At 43.0% G+C, this 20,542-nt stretch overlaps 1 protein-coding gene across 7 annotated transcripts in view; it reads right to left on the reverse strand.

Moving 5' to 3' along the window:
* The window catches only part of PTPRM (protein tyrosine phosphatase receptor type M), a 779,952-nt gene that overhangs the window by 29,427 nt on the left and 729,983 nt on the right, over nucleotides 1–20,542 (reverse strand). For 4 of the 7 annotated variants that reach the window (XM_072828756.1, XM_072828754.1, XM_072828760.1 and 1 more), the window contains 2 exons: nucleotides 1,747–1,863; nucleotides 1,014–1,064 (listed from right to left, as the gene is read on the reverse strand). In XM_072828756.1, the coding sequence (XP_072684857.1) occupies nucleotides 1,014–1,064; nucleotides 1,747–1,863 (168 nt within the window). The remainder of the gene's footprint in view (nucleotides 1–1,013; nucleotides 1,065–1,746; nucleotides 1,864–20,542) is intronic. The other 3 variants (XM_072828757.1, XM_072828755.1, XM_072828758.1) reach the window with 1 other exon arrangement.

The following is a 20,542-nucleotide window of genomic DNA, read 5'->3' on the forward strand; positions in this document are numbered from 1 at the left end:
ACATGTCATTTTGATTTCCGCCAAATCCTTAATAGCCTCCTTACTCCCTTCCTTCCACCAACTTTTGCTGGTTGTCTGAGGACTAAAATAACTGGATATTTCAGAAACATTTCTGTGCAGCTGGGAATGTAGGAGAGCACAATAAGAGGTTAAAAAAAGAGCAAAGAAACAAACAAACCCTTCCTCTAGCAACAGAGATGCATTTTCAGCTTATTAGAGAGCTGACTATTGTTCAAAGAACTCCATGTTTAAGTGATGGCTTCGGATGATTTTTTTTTTTTAAGAAAAAAATATTGAGGGTCTTTTATCACTATCTGTTTTAATGCAGTTATTCATGAGCGCTCTTGCCAAGAGCCATACAAAAATCCTCCACATTTTTTTTCCAATCCTGCCTAAGAAAAAGAAGAAGAAAAAAAAACAGACATCAAAGTGTGAGGTTCAGAACTTGAAGAATTGAGTCAACCAGAACTCCACATTCTTTGAAGTCTCCAAGCCTCCTGCCTACTTATTAAAAAAGACAGGCTAAGGAAAAAAAAATGCTAAATAGTATGAGAAACAGATTAAAATAAAGTCTTTTCAGTCTTGTGATTCTATGACAAATATGGATTTGAAAACCGGGATATGTAGTTGAAAACATCAGGGTAAATTAGCCAAAACACAGATGCTGCCATTTCCTTGATTTTCCCAAACTGGTCTTGTTAATCCAAAAAGTGCATTTAGATGCGATGAAAATTAGAGAGGAAGGTCAGGAGCCAACGGCCCAGCAGTGCACTTATCACCCAGGTCCTCCAAGGCAACCTGCTGCTATTGAATGAGTGTAGGCTTTTACTGCACCAATTTGTGACAAAATTGTTAGGCCCAGGGCAGGGCACAGTTATGGGGAATCGTCTCTTGATGGAAAAGGCTGTGGACCTCTGAGACAAAACTGTGTGTCCCCTTCATCAAAGGCAAGATGAGGATCAGAAGGCAGAGTGTTTCTCAGTCACATCACTTCCACTCTCCCCACAGCCTACCTGTGCCACTTCTCTGGATGGACTGCAGTTTGCTTCACCTCCGGCCCCTCCCTATGTCAGCAGAAAGAGGGGGAATAAGGAAATTCCCTGTTATGCCCTACAGTGTGCTTCCCAGAGAAGAGGCCCCATCCATGCACATGGGATGAGGCAAAGTAGAGCCACAGCACAGCATTCATGACCCAACACCAGCAAGTACAAAGGCTGAAACCAGTATGAGAATGAGTATGAATGAAGGGACTAGTGCATGCAAGAGTGTCCTGTATCTGCCTATGTTTCCAGGTAGGTCACTTCCACCTGGAAAAATACACCAGTCCACATGGAGCCATAGGCCTGAAAAGCCTCAAGGAAGTAGGGCCTGGGTCTCAGCACTGACACTAACTCACTACTAGGAAACCCATATGGCCGGACAATATGAAGGACATTTATCGAAGTGTGAACAGAAAAAGAGAGATGGGCCGAACAATATCAACTAGGTTAAACAGAAAAGGGAAATAGATCCGCATTATCTTTTGATTTAGTAGCATGATATAGATTCTTATGAAATGGGAATGATTTGCTTTGAAGATGGAACCAAACCATTATAGAATCGGAGGCAGGATGCAATCTTGACACATCACTAGGCAAAGCCTCCCTGCATTCAGGTGTGACCACATATAAATTATCCAAAGGAAGTTAATGAGGCTGCTACCACTAACATCTGACCATAACTTTTCAAAGTGGTGTGAAAACTTACCTTTTCAACAGCAAATGTTCTTATCACATATTCTGCTAGTAGTTCTGTTTCTATTAGGGTAACTTTAATGTCTTTATATATCTCTGTGTCATCTGGCCAGTACTTGCAGCATTTGACCTTTAGAAAACACAAAGGAAATGAAGGGTTTAGAGGGGATTTTTTTTTTCTTTTTTTGTTTTCTCTTTTGGAGCTACCCAAATGATGGGTCACAGTGTGATTTACAGGATAAAATTTGCACACAAAAACAGAAATTTAGCTCTACACTTCAGAATGAGGTTTATTTATTTTTTAGATCACCTGTGTTTCTTTTCTCACCCTCAGAAGAAAACAAAATTTGAATTATAAGGGTAGGAAAGCCTAAGAAAATTGTCTAAAGTTCACAAGTTGTATTTAAATAGCAAACATCCCAGTTACCATGACCATTCACTTCCTGTTTATCTCTATTCAGGGAAGGGCTTGGAAAAATAAACGATAAAAGGTAGTTTACAACATTTTAGCTCCTCTGAATTTAAAATTCCTTCTAGGTCAGAAGTTGCCTAAACAATTTTGAGATTTTTTTCTGGCGAGGGAAGATTTTTTTCTGGCGAGGGAGATTTTTTTTCTGGCGAGGGAGATTTTTTTTCTGGCGAGGGAAGTCACTATGCGGTTTTCCCAAGTTAAAATTACACATTCATTTTAATCTAAGTAAATTCTACATACAAAACTTGGTAAAATATGAGCAGTAGTCTTTCCACATTGCCAGAAGCCTCTAATCTAAAGATTTTTCAGGTGGAAGAAATTTGTTAACTTGGCCCCCTTCTAGCGAATTGATTTTTTGTCCTGTAGCTCTTCCAGACCTCAGTGAATGCCTGGAAGGAGGGAAGAACAGGAGGGAGGCTGGGCCACCCCCCCCCCCCAGGTGGCTGATAGGGGTGGGGGTGGGGTGCTCTCTCCTTAGCATCTGTGATGTAGGAACGAATTAAAGGCAGATGGGGCTGGGCAGGGAAAGGTAAGGGAAAGGCCCCAGAGCCAGGCTCCTACCCATCCCCAGGAAACAGAGATAAGACAGTAAAAACAGGAAAATCAAACCTGGCTCCCTAGCTCCAATTGTTAGGGAGTCTCCCCCTTTAATGGCTACTAAGTAATCACAGAAACCACAGATGTAGGAAATGTTACGGAGGAGATAGTAACCTGAGAGAAGGGAATACCTTGGTTGGGCTCATGTTATTTATTAAAAAAAAAAAAATCTTGTTTGTTGCTATGACAGTTACAAGTTCATGTTTGTTGTAAATATCCACCCTGATATTGACAAGAAATGGAGACCCTAAAGGCCCTCAGTGGCAACCCTGTGGGGACCCCCTCACTCCTGGGAGCTGCCTCTGTGTCTCTGCTTAATGCACCTCTATTGTTTGCTCTCTGTTGTCTCTGAGATTCATTCTTCGGCTTCAGCAGACAAGAACCAAGCTCTCCCACATCATCTGCTCTTCTGTCCTGAAGTCCTGACAGCTTTATCCACTCCTGTTGCTCTTCCTCTGTGGATGACTGCTCTACCTCCAGCTCTGTTTCTCCAAGTGCTGAATTTAATTTCTGACTTGTTTTGTGGGCATTTTCTGTGGAAATCTTTCCAAAGACGAAGTACAAAGCCAGTACGTCTAAAACCGAATCCTTGGTCCCTCATCCCCCCACCCCCTGTCTGACTCCCAAGGTCAATGACACCATGATTTCTGCAGTTACCCAGGCACAAAATCTGCTGATTCCTTCTACAAAACCAACTGCCAAGTCTTAAGACTTGGAAATAAGAGTATAAGAGTTAAATAAGAGTATTTTCGAGTTATCTCTCAAATAACATTCTCCAACTTGTTTTTCTCTGTCAGAATATTAGTTCAGGTTCTGGTACTTCCTGCATGGGCATTCTCCCCATACCACCCAAGAACCCTTCCAAAGTGTAATCCCAGGGGCATTCACTTGCCCTGCTTAAGAAGCTTCTATTTCCAACTACAACCCATGAAATTAAAGAGAAATTAAATTTGGCTCAGCATGTAAGGACTTTTTATTTACTTGGCCACAACTAACATTTTCTGCTATATCTTTTACTACTGTCCTTTTTATCCACATATATTTTATGTTCAAAGATAAGTGGCTCACTCAGATCCAAACTCCTACTCATGCCATTCCTTCTGCTTGGACTGTTCTCTTCCAACTTGTACTTTGTTCCAGCTGAAGATTTTATTCATTCTTCAAAGTACATCTCAAATACCACACCCCTTTCAAAGTCTTTCTTCTATAGATGAGAGCTTTCTCTCACTCTCTCTCTCTCTCTCTCTCCCTGATCCTCTGATAACACATGCCTGTCCTGTTAATAGGATCCCTTCTTACACTGCTTGATTCTGCTTATTACCTGTCAGCATGAAAAGGGTGGTGTATTGCTTTTTTTTTAAAGATTTTATTTATTTATTCATGAGAGACAGAGAGAGAGAGAGATAGACAGAGACAGAGACACAGGCAGAGGGAGAAGCAGGTTCCTCGCAGGGAGCCCGATGTGGGACTCGATCCCGGGACTCCAGGTTCAAGTCCTGGGCCTGGGTGCTAAACCACTGACCCACCTGGGCTGTCCTGTATTGCTTATTTCTGTAAACCATGCAACATCTGCCAGTGTGTCCCGTACACAACACCTATACATGCAGTAGATCCATACAGGATTGATCTCATGGAGAAAATCATAGGATTGGCGTAGGACGGAAAATTCCAGATTGGGAGAGTGCTGAATTTTATTTCTGACTTGCTTTGTGGGCATTTTCCGTGGAAATCCTTCCAAAGAAATCCTTCTTTTTTATAAAAAGAAGTACGGGCTGAGATGACCTCTTCCAGAATGCCAAACACCTTGGTACACTAATGTTTCCAGTGTGGTACATGGCTGGTCATTATCTCAGCTGCTTCTTCAAGAAACTTTTTGGCAGCTGCTTCGGTATAGTTCTACTTAAGCCTTATTAGTATTACTTGGCAAGATGTAAGCCAGACACATTAGGGTTTGGGGATACAGTGGAACATAAGACAAAGATAGTCCCTGTCTCATTAAATTTTTAGTCTTTTTTGGGAGTCTTTTTTTTTTTTTTCCCCTCATAGGAACATTATCTGTGACTTTACAGAGTATAAATATTTTTAAGTATTATGGCTTATATATAATGTTTCAAAGATTTACATTAGCTCTTTGCAGCGTTTAAAATACTCTGTGTGAGAAGGATAATTTCTCTGGTTCCTTTCCTTGGCATAAGGTGAATCTGGGCAGATCATGCATATTTGTGATGATGTCTAACTTGATACTAACCCTAATTTCACTTATAGAATGCCTAATTACTTTCACAATGCTAATTAACAGAGATGCTTAGGTTGTATAGATGCTTAGGTTGTATATACTAGAGTCCCTTCTATATTGGGAGATTTGCCTTTACCTAGAGATTCCAGTTACGCAAGCAGAAGGTAGTGGATAGGTACAATGGGAGTATTTAATGTGTGTTTCTAAAGTTAAACGGTTTTTACTTAAAAAAGGTTTTATTTATTCATGAGAGACACAAAGAGGGATAGAGGTAGAGACACAGGCAGAGGAAGAAGCAGGCCCCATGCAGGGAGCCCGACGTGGGACTCGATCCTGGGACTCCAGGATCATGCCCTGGGCCAAAGGCTGGTGCTCAACTGCTGAGCCACCCAGGCGTCCCTAAAGTTAACCAATTTTCAATAGAATGAATATAGAATTCAAAACCTATGTATTTCTCAGCAAATTACAAGAGACCAGAACACACCCACACCTGCATCCTATGCTATACTGGGTGCATCGTATCTAATAAAGATACCTTATTAGAATGCAATCAGTGTAGGACATATAGCCGGTCACCTTCTATTTTAGACTCCTTACCCTCCCCATCCCAAATTTTCAACAAATATGGGTGCTAGCGGCTTCAACGCCTTGGAGTCAGGGACACCAGAAGTCCTTGCAGCGTATTGAAGGCTTAGCGTTCCGTTTTGGGATCGTTCTCCCAACTCCCTTGGGAGAGCTAGGGTTCCGCGGGCACGGCCACCCATCCCTCCCCCATCCCCTGTGCGCCCCGCCGGCCAGATGCAGCCGGGCGCCCCCACGCGTCGGCGGCAGGAAGCGGGGGCGGGGTCCCGGGGGGGGGGGTCGCCGAGCGTCTCTAACTACAGCCCCGCCCCTGCCGGCCAGGTGCCACCGCCCTCCCAGGGAAGCGCGTGAGCGGCGAGAGACGCGGGCCGCTCTCGGATCCGGCCGGATGCATCACAGGAGCGGTGATTAGCAGAAAGGAAGCCTTGGGGCTGCTTCCTTCCAGAACGTGTTTATGGGTCGAGCCTTTCCGTGCAGAGGCACCTGGCTGGGCGGCGCAGAAGAGGCGGACGAGCCATTCCGAAGCCCGCCCTCTCCATCTCATCTCCCGGAATATCCTGAAATGGCTTGCCACATCTGTTTTTAGCCTACTAAAAACCTTTCTAAATTGGGTTCCTTTTAGTGTCTTTTTAACTACTTGGACTAGTGTCAAGTTACTATTTCGCTAAAAAAAATAAGAGGAATGCATGCTTTTCTAGAGCCAGACTTCTTCCTGGGGGAAAAACAAGTGGTGCCTGGGGAATCTGGCCCAAGTCACCTGCTGGCCTCTAGGGTCTGCATACAGAGATGTTAAGATCAGTGGTTTGGGGGCACCTGTTAGAGCCCAGGACCTGCAGAACCAGATGCTTCTTTCCTCTGATCGTCTGCCAGGCTTGGCTGCCTTTTGTAGCCTGGCGCTACCTGCACAGCTTCCAGGATAGGCTGTGCCTCCCATGCATCCCAATTACCTAAGGTAACAGTTTCCATCCTGGAAAGCAAGGCTCTGATCAGGCTCATCTAATGACCTGGGTACCTCGGTGATGGTTCCACTGGGCAAGGCTGCCAGCCCATCACCTGGGAGAGCTGCAAGGGGTGCATGAGGAAATCCCTGTCTCCAAGTGTGAGGGAGTCTTTGTTGGCTTCAAAATTCACAAACATGAAACAGCACAGAAAACAATTCCAGGATTTTTAGCAGTCTAAAAAATAAAATTCTTCGAGGTTGGTCATTTTTAACCAGCAGCCCAGAAGATCCCAGGTACAATGAGGTCCCAGGACCCCTAGGGGCTTTCTGCACCTTTGGCCAGCAGCACATTACTATTACCATCCAGGCCTCTTGACTTCTCTTGAGCAGGTTCTCAAACTTCAGCAGGCCTCAGAATCCCCTGGAGGGCTTGTTAAAACAAGCAAGTCTCCACCCCAGTTTCTGATCCAGTGTGGGGCCCCAGAATTTGCATTTCAGACAAACTTCCAGGTGATGCTGCTGGCCTGTGGACCACACACTGAGTAGCAAGGATTAGACAACATGAGTTGACTGCAGAGGCTGGCTGTCTCATTAAGGTCGATGTGAGGATGTGAGTCAGGCAAGGCACTCAAGTTTGCTCAACTTTTGACTTTCATCTGCAGGGAGGGGCTGATTTTAGTTCCTCTGTCAGAAGTTCTAAGATTATAGTGAGGGGCTGCCAAATTTGCCTGCATATTTGAATCACTCAGGAGGGTGGCTATTAAATTCCCAAGCCCAGGCCACGCTCTGTGCCAATCAGATCATTATTTCTGGGGGTGAGGCAGAGGCATTACTATTCCTTTATATTATAGCTCCCCGGGGTGACTCCGAAGTGCAGAGAAGTCTGGGAACCACCGCACTAAGCACTACAATGTAATTAAAACATTTGCTCCAGTGATGTTTCATCAAAAAGGGGAATATCAAAGGGATATTCCTCTTCTCTTTGTATTATTAAGTGCTGATTTTGTGATCTGGACTCCAGGTGACCGCAGGAGTTCAGAGAGCCAGAAGTCCACGAAGGTTCTAGAGAGGGGAAAGGGAGGGATTGTCGGGAGAAGGAAGAAGGAAAAGCTTTGACATATGTGCCTGGTTTCTAAATGGAAAAGAAACAAATAGAAACTCCAGTGCTTCCTCCACTCTTCCCTCCTGCAAAAGGTATGCTGGGGATCCGGCAGACTTGGGAGCAGTCCACTCTTCCACTAGGGTGGCTTGGTGAACTCTCAACAGAGTTTAGGAAATGGTGTCCATGATTCGCAGGGAGGAGATTGCTATTCACCAGAGCTGGCAGGGAATCCCAGAGATAGTCAGGTTCCAAACACTCATTTTCAAGATCATTACAACTGTCACACAGAAGGCTTTTGTACTTGGATTTCAGCACTTGGATTTCGCTGTGTTCTCCCGACTGTGGCTGCACATAGTGGCTCAGGGACGGCGAGTGGTTGGCTGGAGAGAAAGAGCCGGCGTGGGCCAGGGCCTGCCTCGGTTCTGTCCTCTTCGTTCCTTCCATTGCTTGTGTCCTAAAATGAAGAAACGGAATAAAGGGAGGCGCAGGGAGGGCAAGTGACTTGCTGTGGGTAATGAGCTGGATGGGGGTGAGGGAGAGGCTAGAGACTGGAGTGTGGGCCCTGGGCCCAAGGCTCTCTGGGAGGAGGAAACTCAAGATGGATTATACTTCCTTCAGTCTTGCCAGGTCTGAGTTCAGGAACTGATACCAGATGGGAAGCCTTGCAATGGTTTTATCTCCCTTGCCTTTTGAGGAGCAAGAGAGGGCATGACGGGCGCTGGGGGCCAGCGAGAGCAACAGAAGCACACTCTTGAAACCATTGCTTATTTTTATCTGGGATTAAGAATTGCTACTTTTCTTCTGGTGTCTTCTGTATCACCAACTCTAGCAGCTGCCAGGAAGGTGCCTGGGGCAGAAAGAGAAGGTCTGTTTCTGTGCACTGTGCATGGGTCCCAGGACTCATTTTATTAAGAAACTCATAATTAAGAAGGCTTAAGGAATTGAATGTTAGTTCTTAAACTGGGGGCACCATAGTGTGATCTAATAAACATGATTGTAAAGGGGTAAAAGGGAGGAAAAGGAAAAAGTAACTGTAAAAAGTTTGATTCGTCAAGAAGTTTTCTTTTTTAAAAAATTTATTTTTTATTGGTGTTCAATTTGCCAACATATAGAATAACACCCGGTGCTCATCCCATCAAGTGCCCCCCTCAGTGCCCATCACCCAGTCACCCAAACCCCCTGCCCACCTCCCTTTCTATGACCCCTTGTTCATTTCCCAGAGTTAGGAGTCTCTCATGTTCTGTCTCCCTTTCTAATATTTCCCACTCATTTTTTCTCCTTTCCCCTTTATTCCCATTCACTACTTTTTATATTCCCCAAATGAATGAGACCATATAATGTTTGTCCTTCTCTGATTGACTTATTTCACTCAGCATAATACCCTCCAGTTCCATCCACGTCGAAACAAATGGTGGGTATTTGTCGTTTCTAATGGCTGAGTAATATTCTGTTGTATACATAAACCACATCTTCTTTATCCATTCATCTTTCGATGGACACTGAGGCTCCTTCCACAGTTTGGCTATTGTGGACATTGCTGCTAGAAACATCGGGGTGCAGGTGTCCCGGCATTTCACTGCATCTGTATCTTTGGGGTAAATCTCCAGCAGTGCAATTGCTGGGTCCTAGGGCAGATCTATTTTTAACTCTTTGAGGAACCTCCACACAGTTTCCCAGAGTGGCTGCACCAGTTCACATTCCCACCAACAGTGCAAGAGGGTTCCCTTTTCTCCACATCCTCTCCCACATTTGTTGTTTCCTGTGTCGTTAATTTTCCCCATTCTCACTGGTGTGAGGTGGTATCTCATTGTGGTTTTGATTTGTATTTCCCTGATGGCAAGTGATGCGGAGCATTTTCTCATGTGCGTGTTGGCCATGTCTATGTCTTCCTCTGTGAGATTCCTGTTCATGTCTTTTGCCCATTTCATGATTGGATTGTTTGTTTCTTTGCTGTTGAGTTTAATAAGTTCTTTACAGATCTTGGACACTAGCCCTTTATCTGATAGGTCATTTGCAAATATCTTCTCCCATTCTGTAGGTTGTCTTTTAGTTTTGTTGACTCTTTCTTTCACTGTGCAGAAGCTTCTTATCTTTTTTTTTTTTTTAGAAGCTTCTTATCTTGATGTCAAGTCCCAATAGTTCATTTTTTGCTTTTGTTTCTCTTGCCTTCATGGATGTATCGTGTAAGAAGTTACTGTGGCCAACTTCAAAAAGGGTGTTGCCTGTGTTCTGCTCTAGGATTTTGATGGAATCTTGTCTCACATTGAGATATTTCATCCATTTTGAGTTTATCTTTGTGTCTGGTCTAAGGGAATGGTCTAGTTTCATTCTTCTGCATGTGGATGTCTAATTTTCCCAGCACCATTTATTGAAGAGACTGTCTTTCTTTCAGTGGATAGTCTTTCCTCCTTTGTCGAATATTAGTTGACCATAAAGTTGAGGGTCCACTTCTGGATTCTCTATTCTATTCCATTGATCTATGTGTCTGTTTCTGTGCCAGTACCACACTGTCTTGATGACCACAGCTTTGTAGTACAACCTGAAATCTGGCATTGTGATGCCCCCAGATATGCTTTTCTTTTTTAAAATTCCCCTGGCTATTTGGGGTCCTTTCTGATTCCACACAAATCTTAAGATGATTTGTTCCAACTCTCTGAAGAAAGTCCATGGTATTTTGATAGGGATTGCATTAAACGTGTAAATTGCCCTGGGTAACATCGACATTTTCACAATATTAATTAATATTTCACAATATTAATTCTGCCAATCCATGAGCATGGAATATTTTTCCATCTCTTTGTGTCTTCCTCAATTTCTTTCAGAAGTGTTCTATAGTTTTTAGGGTATAGACCCTTTACCTCTTTGGTTAGGTTTATTCCTAGGTATCTTATGCTTTTGAGTGCCATTGTAAATGGGATTGACTCCTTAATTTCTCTTTCTTCAGTCATTGTTAGTGTATAGAAATGCCACTGACTTCTGGGCATTGATTTTGTATCCTGCCACACTGCCAAATTGCTGTATGAGTTCTAGCAATCTTGGGGTGGAGTCTTTTGGTATCATGTCATCTGTGAAGAGGGAGAGTGTGACTTCTTTGCCCATTTGAATGCCTTTTATTTCTTTTTGTTGTCTGATTGCTGAGGCTAGGACTTCCAGTACTATGTTGAATAGCGGTGGTGAGAGTAGACATCCCTGTCTTGTTCCTGATCTTAGGGGAAAGGCTCCCAGTGCTTCCCCATTGAGAATGATATTTGCAGTGGGCTTTTTGTAGATGGTTTTTAAGATGCTGAGGAATGTTCCCTCTATCCCTACACTCTGAAGAGTTTTGATCAGGAATGGAGGCTGTATTTTGTCAAATGCTTTCTGTGCATCTATTGAGAGGATCATATGGTTCTTGTTTTTTCTCTTGCTGATATGATGAATTACATTGATTGTTTTATGAGTGTTGAACCAGCCTTGCATCCCGGGGATAAATCCCACTTGGTCATGGTGAATAATCTTCTTAATGTATTGTTGGATCCTATTGGCTAGTATCTTGTTGAGAATTTTTGCATCCATGTTCATCAGGGATATTGTTCTATAATTCTCCTTTTTGGTGGTGTCTTTGTCTGGTTTTGGAATTAAGGTGATTGTCAAGAGGTTTTCAACAGACTTTTTTTTCACAAGAGCCATCCAAAGAGAGAGTGACCCCAGTTCTATTAATAGCTGTGTGCGGGGCTAGCCCAGTATAGCTTCAATAGAGATCTAGGGTAGCAAGTGCTAGAACACTGCTAGAAGCACAGTTACCAAAAAGAGCCCCAGCCAAGAGCAGTTGCCAGCCAACTTTCCAAGAGAACAGACTTATTATAAGCAAAAAAAATGTTTACAGTGCTCATAGCAATAAAAAATTCATTCATTTAAATGCCCTGAAAATACAGGTTGCTTAGGTCTGTGTGATGATGTCATATGGACAAGCATTTGCTTTCTTCCTTGCTAGCTTGTGGTGTTGCAGCCAGTGACTTATACCCTGAGCCTCAGTTTACTCCTGCCATCTTCTGCAATAATAGCACTGATTTTATAGGAAGGTTGGGAAGAGTATCTGACATAATATATATCAAGGCTTTGCATAAGTACTTGGCTTCTAAGAGGTTTCATAGTTCCTAGTTTCAGACCTGTTTTCTTTGGCCCTAGGGTCTCCTTCTGACAACATTCTTGAAAACCATTTGAAACTGGCACTAATCCGGAACTTCTGGAGGTCTGGATAGTTTGAAGTTGGGAAAAGTGGCTGGAGGAAATCCCCCTTTCTCATCTTCAAGCTTCTATTGAACATCCCCTTGCCCACCACCAAAGTTCCTGGGTTCTATCTAGTTTTCCAACTGCACCCATTAATTAATATTACATATGATACTTGTAATAAGGTACAAGGTCCTGCCCATATACATTATCATTTGTTTTCATCAACTGCAATGAAATGGATGGACTAATAGGGAATTGTAAGAGTACTCTTACAGACTATCTGAGAAATCTGTCTTGTTATTTTTCTCTCCACTTCATGTGGATGAAAAGAATCCTACCCAACTATATCATAAAGCATCAGCTTTTCCAGGGAACACATATGTCCAGACTCTTTGTTTCCACCTTATCCAGTAGATTTGCCTTTGACTTTTAGCCATTTCCCTAAGTTAAGTCCTCCTGCCATGGAAGATCCTCCATCACTGAGGACAATAGGAATGTGTCACGTACTCTAAAGATCATTCTGAAAGATGAGTTTAAGAAATCTTTTAGGCGATGATAACTTTATATCTGAGTCTATATCTTTGCCTACATCTATATTTATATCTATATATCTCCTGAGGGCACATTTTTTTTTAGAGATTATTTATTTATTCATGACAGACAGAGAGAGAGAGAGACAGAGAGGGAGAAGCGGGCTCCATGCAGGGAGCCTGATGTGGGACTCGATCCCAGGTCTCCAGGATCAGGCCCTGGGCCAAAGGTGATGCTAAACCCTGAAGGCACATTTCTTTAGAGTGAAATCTGATGTATCTTTGAGAAAAAGGATCCATATTTTCTCTCACGGAGGTAACAATTTAGATTTACATAGGAGTTTTCAGGTTTATAGAAGTTTTAAATCTGTTGGCTTTGTGCAAGTCATGAGATAGCTCTGACTAGACCATATGGAGGTTGTAATTATCCTAAGTCCTAGAAGGATCTGATTGCATGCCACTTCACCTAATTTGGGGGGGTTATCACAGTATTATCTCTATTTTCTAAAAACATAATCTGAAACTCGGAGAGATTAAGAGACAGACTTGGAAATTTAAGGGCTCTACATTGTGCCTTCAATGTAGCCAAGCCTATGTCTGAGCTCAGGGCAGTGGTATCTAGGCTGTCCCGCCAATCATTCAGACAACCCCAAAAGCCCATGATGAGCAGAACCTAGTCCAGGCATTGCTGGAGTACAAGAGAAGAATGAATTATGGTTTTAATGCTCATGAAGAGACAGGTATATAAATAACAAATTAACTCAGAGCAGAATGAGAGGCAAGGTTAGTAGTCATGAGCACATTACCCAGAGCTACACTGTTTGGGTTCAAAGCCTGGCCTCATTTTTCAGCTGTGTGACCTTGGGCATGTTACCTAAGCTCTCTGTGGTTCCATTTTCCCATTTGTCCAATGGGATAATAATAACAAAACTTTGTGAAGACTAACTAGATTCCTGCTTGCAAAGCTCTTAGAAGATGCTAGGTTGGCATAAGTAAACATTTGCTAAAATTAACAAAATGAAAACTGCTATTGGAAGTCAGAGGAAAGAATATTAATTCTAAAGGAAGAGATTCAAAGCTGCACAAGGGAGCCCACATTATAAATGAGATCAGAAAGATGAAGTTCTGGTTCTATGGATGGATGGAACAGGGGAGGGGTTCTAAATGGAAAAAGTTGGCAGAGGCATCTCTAGGAAGCCTGCAAGGTCCTGAGTTCCAGTTGGGGTGGTGATGGGGAGGGGGCCTTGGAAGGATGGGATCTGCCCCAGAGCAGTAGGAACAGTCTCCGTTTCACCATCTCCAGCTGCTCTGACACTGTCCTGGTTGAACTTCGGTTCCATGTTTTAAAATAGCAGAAATGGTGTTGGCATAAGAAGGTGTATATTGAAGAAGAGGAGGAAAATGCAGGAACTGGATTCCTGCATGACTTACATTTTTAGAGGGTAAAATTCTCCCTTTGTGAGAATGTGCGTAACCCCTAGTAATCAGGGCTGGGTTTGGGGGATCTCGGGGCAGGTGACTGCCCAGGTCCATATGTCAGGCACCTTTGTCACTAGCTGCTGAGTAGATAGTGGCCAGCTGCTTGCAGAAGCCAGATGGGGTGATTACCATAATGGATACACCTCAGGATTCCTAGAGGTAAGCTCAGGGACTTGGCCTCCTGCCTCTCCTAGGCTGCCAGGATAGGACTTCTCTGGCTTATTTACAGACCAGAAATGTTCTTGAAAACACTACTCCCAATACACACAGACACGCACACACAGACACACATACACATACGCATTTTTCTAGGCAGAGGTATAAAATTTTATTTTGAAGGACCACCAATAAAAAAGCTTTTATAGCCTCTTTAGAAAATCACATTTAATGATGACACACACCATTGGTGTGATGGAAAGGGGCCTGGTTGGCATGCAGGAGAGCATGGGGCTAATTCTAGCTGTATTACAATCTAGCCATGTGACCTTGTGCAAGTCACAGAAATATTCTGGTCCTCACTTTGCTTATTTGCAGAAGAGGAGAGTAGATCATATTACTGTTCATATTATCCCAGGTTTGAGAATTATCCCAATTACATGACTCTAAAATGAGGTTTTTTGGAAGCCATATAGCATAGTGGTTAAGAGTATGGTTTTGGGGTTCTCATCGTGAGCTGAAAGTTGCTAGCTTTCAAACTTTGGGCCGATTTCTTAATGTTTGAAATCTTCATTTGATTATCTGGGAGGTGGGGGTAGCATAATGCTTACATTGCAGAGCGTGGTAAAGGCCTAAAGACCCACCACGTTGGCTAGCATATGAGAAATGTCCACTAGCTCTTAGCGGTAGCTGTCCGTTGTGTCCCCTCTCCCATTGCGCCAGCACCTCTGTGATTCAGAAGGGAAGAGCTCACAGTGTAGCATGCCCTGGCCACATGCTCTATTGGTTACCACAGCTCGCATACTATGGTTGATGCCAGGATTGGGAAGACAATGAACTTTAATCTCAGGAACACAGATCTGGGCTAAATTCCTGTGAGATAGTCTGAGGATATGCACCTGTTCCAGCGAATCTCTTCGGGAAGGTAAATGGCTCTAGGGGTTCAGGAAGAACATACGTGAGTCCCTGGTTTCCCTGGGTTTCAGTGTCTTCACCTGTCCTTCTGTCCTCTTCCTTAGGTTATGACAGGAGTTGCTAAACAGAGCAAGAGACTTTGAAGAATTTAGGGACATGGATAGATGACCGACCTAATTCCTGACTGAGCATCATAGAAATTATCCTGAGTATGGGAAATATGTGATTCAACCAGTTGAATGAATTGGAACTCACACAAATTCACTCTTGATTTTGGATTCTCTACCCTATGACATCAGAAAGTCTATGTTTGGTGAGATGATGAATGCACCATGCATTCTAGAATAAAAATTCTCATCCATTGAGAATTTTAAGTTATCAGGGTTCTGTTTCTAGCTCAAAGGAGACAATCTGAAGTTAAGAGATATAAACTCAAAAAGAGAGAAATTGTGTAGATTCATAAAACCACTCAATGGACTATTTTGCCTCTTTGGCCCTCTTCTCTGGGAGGCCCCCAGCATTTACTCACATATTTATTTAGGCAGATAACCCCAGGCCTTTAGGGGAGGCCAGAGCAAGGCCTCAGAAGATGAATGAAGTTAGCCTATCTAGAAAATAGAGAAGGGAAAAAATTTTGCATTCAAGATACGACAGCACTTACTGTGGGTTTCAAAAAATTACTGAGGAATAGGATATAATAGCAGTGTGCAAACTGGGGAAAAAACCAATTTCCAAGTGCTCATGTGAGCAGAACAAAGGTGGAGGGCTACTGCAGCCTTGAGATCATCCCATACTGCATTCAATTACACTGCCAAGAAACTACAGCTGTATGCTGCCCGTGCAGGTACAAATGTGACCGGGGCTGTGCTATAAAACTCTCATGCTAGGATGCTCTAGTCCCGGGTGCGCTGTCCATCTGCTGCACATTCCAGCCCTCCACCCCCTTAAATGCTTTACAGACTCTAAGGCAGGTGATCACTTACATGCACCCCAAAGACAACTGCAGATAAAGTTAGTGGTAACAGAGTGAGACAAGAGAGGGTCCAAGGCCAGGCCAGGAAAGCAGTGACTATTCAGGAAGCTCAGACACAGACGAATGTGAGGATATTCCAGGGCCAGTCAGTTGTGGCAATACAGCAAGTGACAGGGCTTGAGAGGGGTGACCATGAAAGCCGGCACCCCCACCAGTCATCTCCATGGGTTCGGCCAGAGAATGTTAAAGAGCTGGACTGCACGACACTTGCAGTTACCCAGGGAGCCCAGAGAGCGTGTTCTGAGAGACACCTGGTATTCAGACCTGCAAATTTGCTTTGATCCTGCAATATCTTGCCACTGTGGCAGTACTGGAGATGGCTGATAGGAAAGCGTCAGATGCCTTATAGCAGGTGAGGCATTGGCTCCAAAGCCTTCTTTATAATCCATCGTCAGATAAAAAAAATCACTTTCCTTTTTTTTTTTTTTTTTTACACGGACATGATGGATTAGGCTGAACTGTGAAGAATTAATACAAAAGGGCTAATCACGTAGGCTAAATGTAGATTTATTTCTGTCATAACCAAGAGAGCTGCGGTGAACTTCATTCACACACACATAATGACCTAGTTGTACATATATGTGTGACTTTAGATTTCAGCCTGTTCTCCCAACATGGAAGACAGCAAGAGAAGGAGGGCAGGAAACAGAAATTCCACTATCTTATATATTCCTTCTTCCACTTTTTCAAAAACATTTATTGACTACTTTCTAACACTTTCTATGTGTCTAGCCTTTCAGGATTCACAGGTGAGATGAGATAAGCTAGTCTTTGCTCACAGGGACCTGTTGTCTGTGGGACAAAATGGTACCCAATGTTCCTTCTTGAGCACAATTGTATGTCATGCCTCTAATATTGGATTGTAAATGTCTTAAAGGCCGGGATCCTCCCATTTGTTTTTCTGGCCCTTACCTACAGCAGGTTGAGAGGTCGCTGGATACCCATATGTTAACAAGTTGAACAAAAACTCCAAGGGGTTAAGGTTTTTAATGTGGACAACAGTGGAGAAACAGGACATGCATGAAGAAGATATGAGCCAGATCCTGTCTTGCCCTCAGGAAATTCATTAGTTCACTGTGACAGTTCATACCGAATGCAGAAGAAAGACACAGTGGTCTGCACTTACAATGGATGGCAGTTGGCTGTGCCCAACAAGGCAGAGGGCATTTCTGAAACTGAGGTAAGGATGTGTGACTGAATGTGTGTGTGCGTGCATGTGTGTGTGTGTGTGTGTGTGTGTGTGATGAATATATCTAGGAAGAACCTTTTATCAGGTGCAAGGACTGTGGAAGTTGTGAAAGAGGTTTAGTCTAGTTACCCGTGTGAGCAAATGTGAGGGGCGGGAATATTCTGCTTTAAAAAAAATGCAAGTGTGTACATACACACACACACACACACACACACAGATGCACACACACTCACTCACACAAACACAAATATTTATTTACAGGAACACTATTGGAATAAATTTTCCAGAAATTAGGGTTAACACTGTAGGTATCAAATTTTACACAAGAAGTCTCATTACTTTAAGGCTTAAAATGCAGCAGTTAGTATTTAACTTAAAACACATAGGGCAGCCCCGGGTGGCTCAGCAGTTTAGCGTCTGCCTTCAGCCCAGGGTGTGATCCTGGAGACCCAGGATCGAGTCTCGCATTGGGCTCCCTGCATGGAACCTACTTCTTCCTCTGCCTGTGTCTCTGTCTCTGTCTCTCATGAATAAATAAATGAAAAAATCTAAAAACAAAACAAAAACCCCCACATAATAAGCTTTCAGTAAGACTGAAGAATAAAGCGATGTGGTCTTCTCCTTGCTTTCTTCTGAGAGTATTTGTTTTCCTTTCATCTCACATTTTTCAGAATGGTCACCCAATTTAGTGTTCAATAAACTGTTTTTTGGTGGGATGAATTTGTTTTGCAATTGTATCTGTGTTTTCATGTCCTTTATACCACAGTTTACCTTTCAATTAAACAGATTTGCTCTCCAAATTGGATTGATGGACATTAAGTAACAAAGATGATTCTCTAATGGATTTTGGGGGAGTAAGAAAAAACTATTTCTATGCACAAGGAGACAGTCTTCCAGATGCAAAAGTCACACTTGCAGCTACACAGAACACAGCAGGGGTGTGCATACATATCTTTATTAAATGATTGCAAGAGTTCTCTAAAGGAATCATATTCTCCCCCAAATACCTTTCCTACTGCATGCAGGAGACAGAGGCGGTACCACTGATCACAAATGTGCATGGATGGTGGAAGAGAGTGGTCTAGTTTCATTCTTCTGCATGTGGATGTCCAATTTTCCCAGCACCATTTACTGAAGAGACTTTCTTCCAGTGGATAGTCTTTCCTCCTTTATCGAATATTAGTTGACCATAAAGTTCAGGGTCCACTTCTGGATTCTCTATTCTGTTCCATTGATCTATGTGTCTGTTTTTGTGCCAGTACCACACTGTCTTGATGACCACAGCTTTGTAGTACAACCTGAAATCTGGCTTTGTGATGCTCCCAGATATGGTTTTCTCTTTTAAAATTCCCCTGGCTATTCAGGGTCTTTTCTGATTCCACACAAATCTTAAGATGATTTGTTCCAACTCTCTGAAGAAAGTCCATGGTATTTTGATAGGGATTGCATTAAACGTGTAAACTGCCCTGGGTAACATTGACATTTTCACAATATTAATTCTGCCAATCCATGAGCATGGAATATTTTTCCATCTCTTTGTGTCTTCCTCAATTTCTTTCAGAAGTGTTCTATAGTTTTTAGGGTATAGATCCTTTACCTCTTTGGTGAGGTTTATTCCTAGGTATCTTATGCTTTTGGGTGCCATTGTAAATGGGATTGACTCCTTAATTTCTCTTTCTTCAGTCTCATTGTTAGTGTATAGAAATGCCACTGACTTCTGGGCACTGATTTTGTATCCTGCCACGCTGCCAAATTGCTGTATGAGTTCTAGCAATCTTGGGGTGGAGGCTTTTGGGTTTTCTATGTATGTTTCTCATTCATTTGGGGAATATAAATAATAGTGAAAGGGAATAGAAGGGAAGGGAGAAGAAATGGGTAGGAAATATTAGAAAGGGAGATAGAACATAAAGACTCCTAACTCTGGGAAATGAACTAGGGGTGGTGGAAGGGGAGGAGGGCAGGGGGTGGGGGGAATGGGTGACGGGCACTGAGGGGGGCCCTTGACAGGATGAGCACTGGGTGTTATTCTGTATGTTGGCAAATTGAACACCAATAAAAAATGAATTTATCATTAAAAAAAAAGAAATGTGCGTGGAAGGTAAGACTGCTTGATTGTGCCTATTGACAAACCTGTGGATGGTTATAGGCAATTTTGAGAACTTTAGAAAAGAATATCTTCTCTCAAAATAATAATTTACTGTAGTCAGATCGGCTCATTTTGAAAAGAAAGTTTATAAATTATAGACTGAGCATCTTTTACGGTCTGCATAGAATAAATATAGATAGAACACCAACAGAATTTGTCCCATCGGTACCTAATCACACATTGCAATATTCCGCTCTAGATCTACACAATTCATGTATAAGAGTGTGGAAGAAATAGGAGTGGACAGCTGTCTCCTGAGGAAGTGACACTCATGTCTTTTTACTGAATCACTCCCCTTTGAAAATCCAGACTCCATACTTTCCTCCTGCTGCTGGTGTTCAGAGCCAACACAGTGAGTTCCAGGGAGGTGCCAAGGCCACGGGCATTAAAACAGATCCCAGCTGCGGATGCATCTGTTATTCAAATAGATCTCGGAGCCAGAACATAAACAATAAACGTACAAATATTCTTCATATAACCATAGGATTTTAGAGTTCATTGGGTCCATTTCCCTTCATTTCGAGGATGCATAAACTAAGGATGCTAGGTAGTGAGAACCGGTTGGTTTAGTCCCTGAGAAATGCCCACAATGCCCTAGTGTGTCGGTTCTGTGAGGACTCTGGCTACTGGCTGTCCCAGAATTCCTGAGTAGCCTGGCCCTTCTTGCTGCCAACCGAGTCTTGCTTATTCCCTTCCCTATTCTTACCTTCTTCATAAAACAGGAGCATGTCAGGTTCTACACCAAGCCAACCTCCTTCTCCTGAGCTCTTGGGCCTCCCTAAATAGCTATTTCCCTAATCTCCTCAAGTCTTTTAGCCCATGGCCTTGCTGGTACCATGATCCAGAAAACGAATGTTATCAGGAGAGGGTGCTATTGCCATTGCCACAACTCAAAGTCCACATCCTCTCTCACTGTGAGTTTTGCTCCAACCTGACTTGTCTCTATGTCTTCTGTCACCTTTCTAACCCTTTCTGCAGTGGATACTAGAATTATGTTTCAACAACACTAGTTAGAACATATATGATTCACCGGCTTGATGCCTTCCATTAAAACAACACTACCCACTCCGTGTCTACTTTTACCTCCTCCTCGGAAGGCCATAGCTAGCCTTCCAGCCTCAGTTAGCTGACCTTTCCTATTAGTTCTCTCACACTTGCATCAAACCACTTGTTCTTTCCCATCTTGCCATTTATTCCTGTTCTGTGTTTTTCCTACAATG

The sequence above is a fragment of the Canis lupus genome, chromosome 6 (genome assembly GCF_048164855.1).
Source record: "Canis lupus baileyi chromosome 6, mCanLup2.hap1, whole genome shotgun sequence".
NCBI lineage: Eukaryota > Metazoa > Chordata > Mammalia > Carnivora > Canidae > Canis > Canis lupus.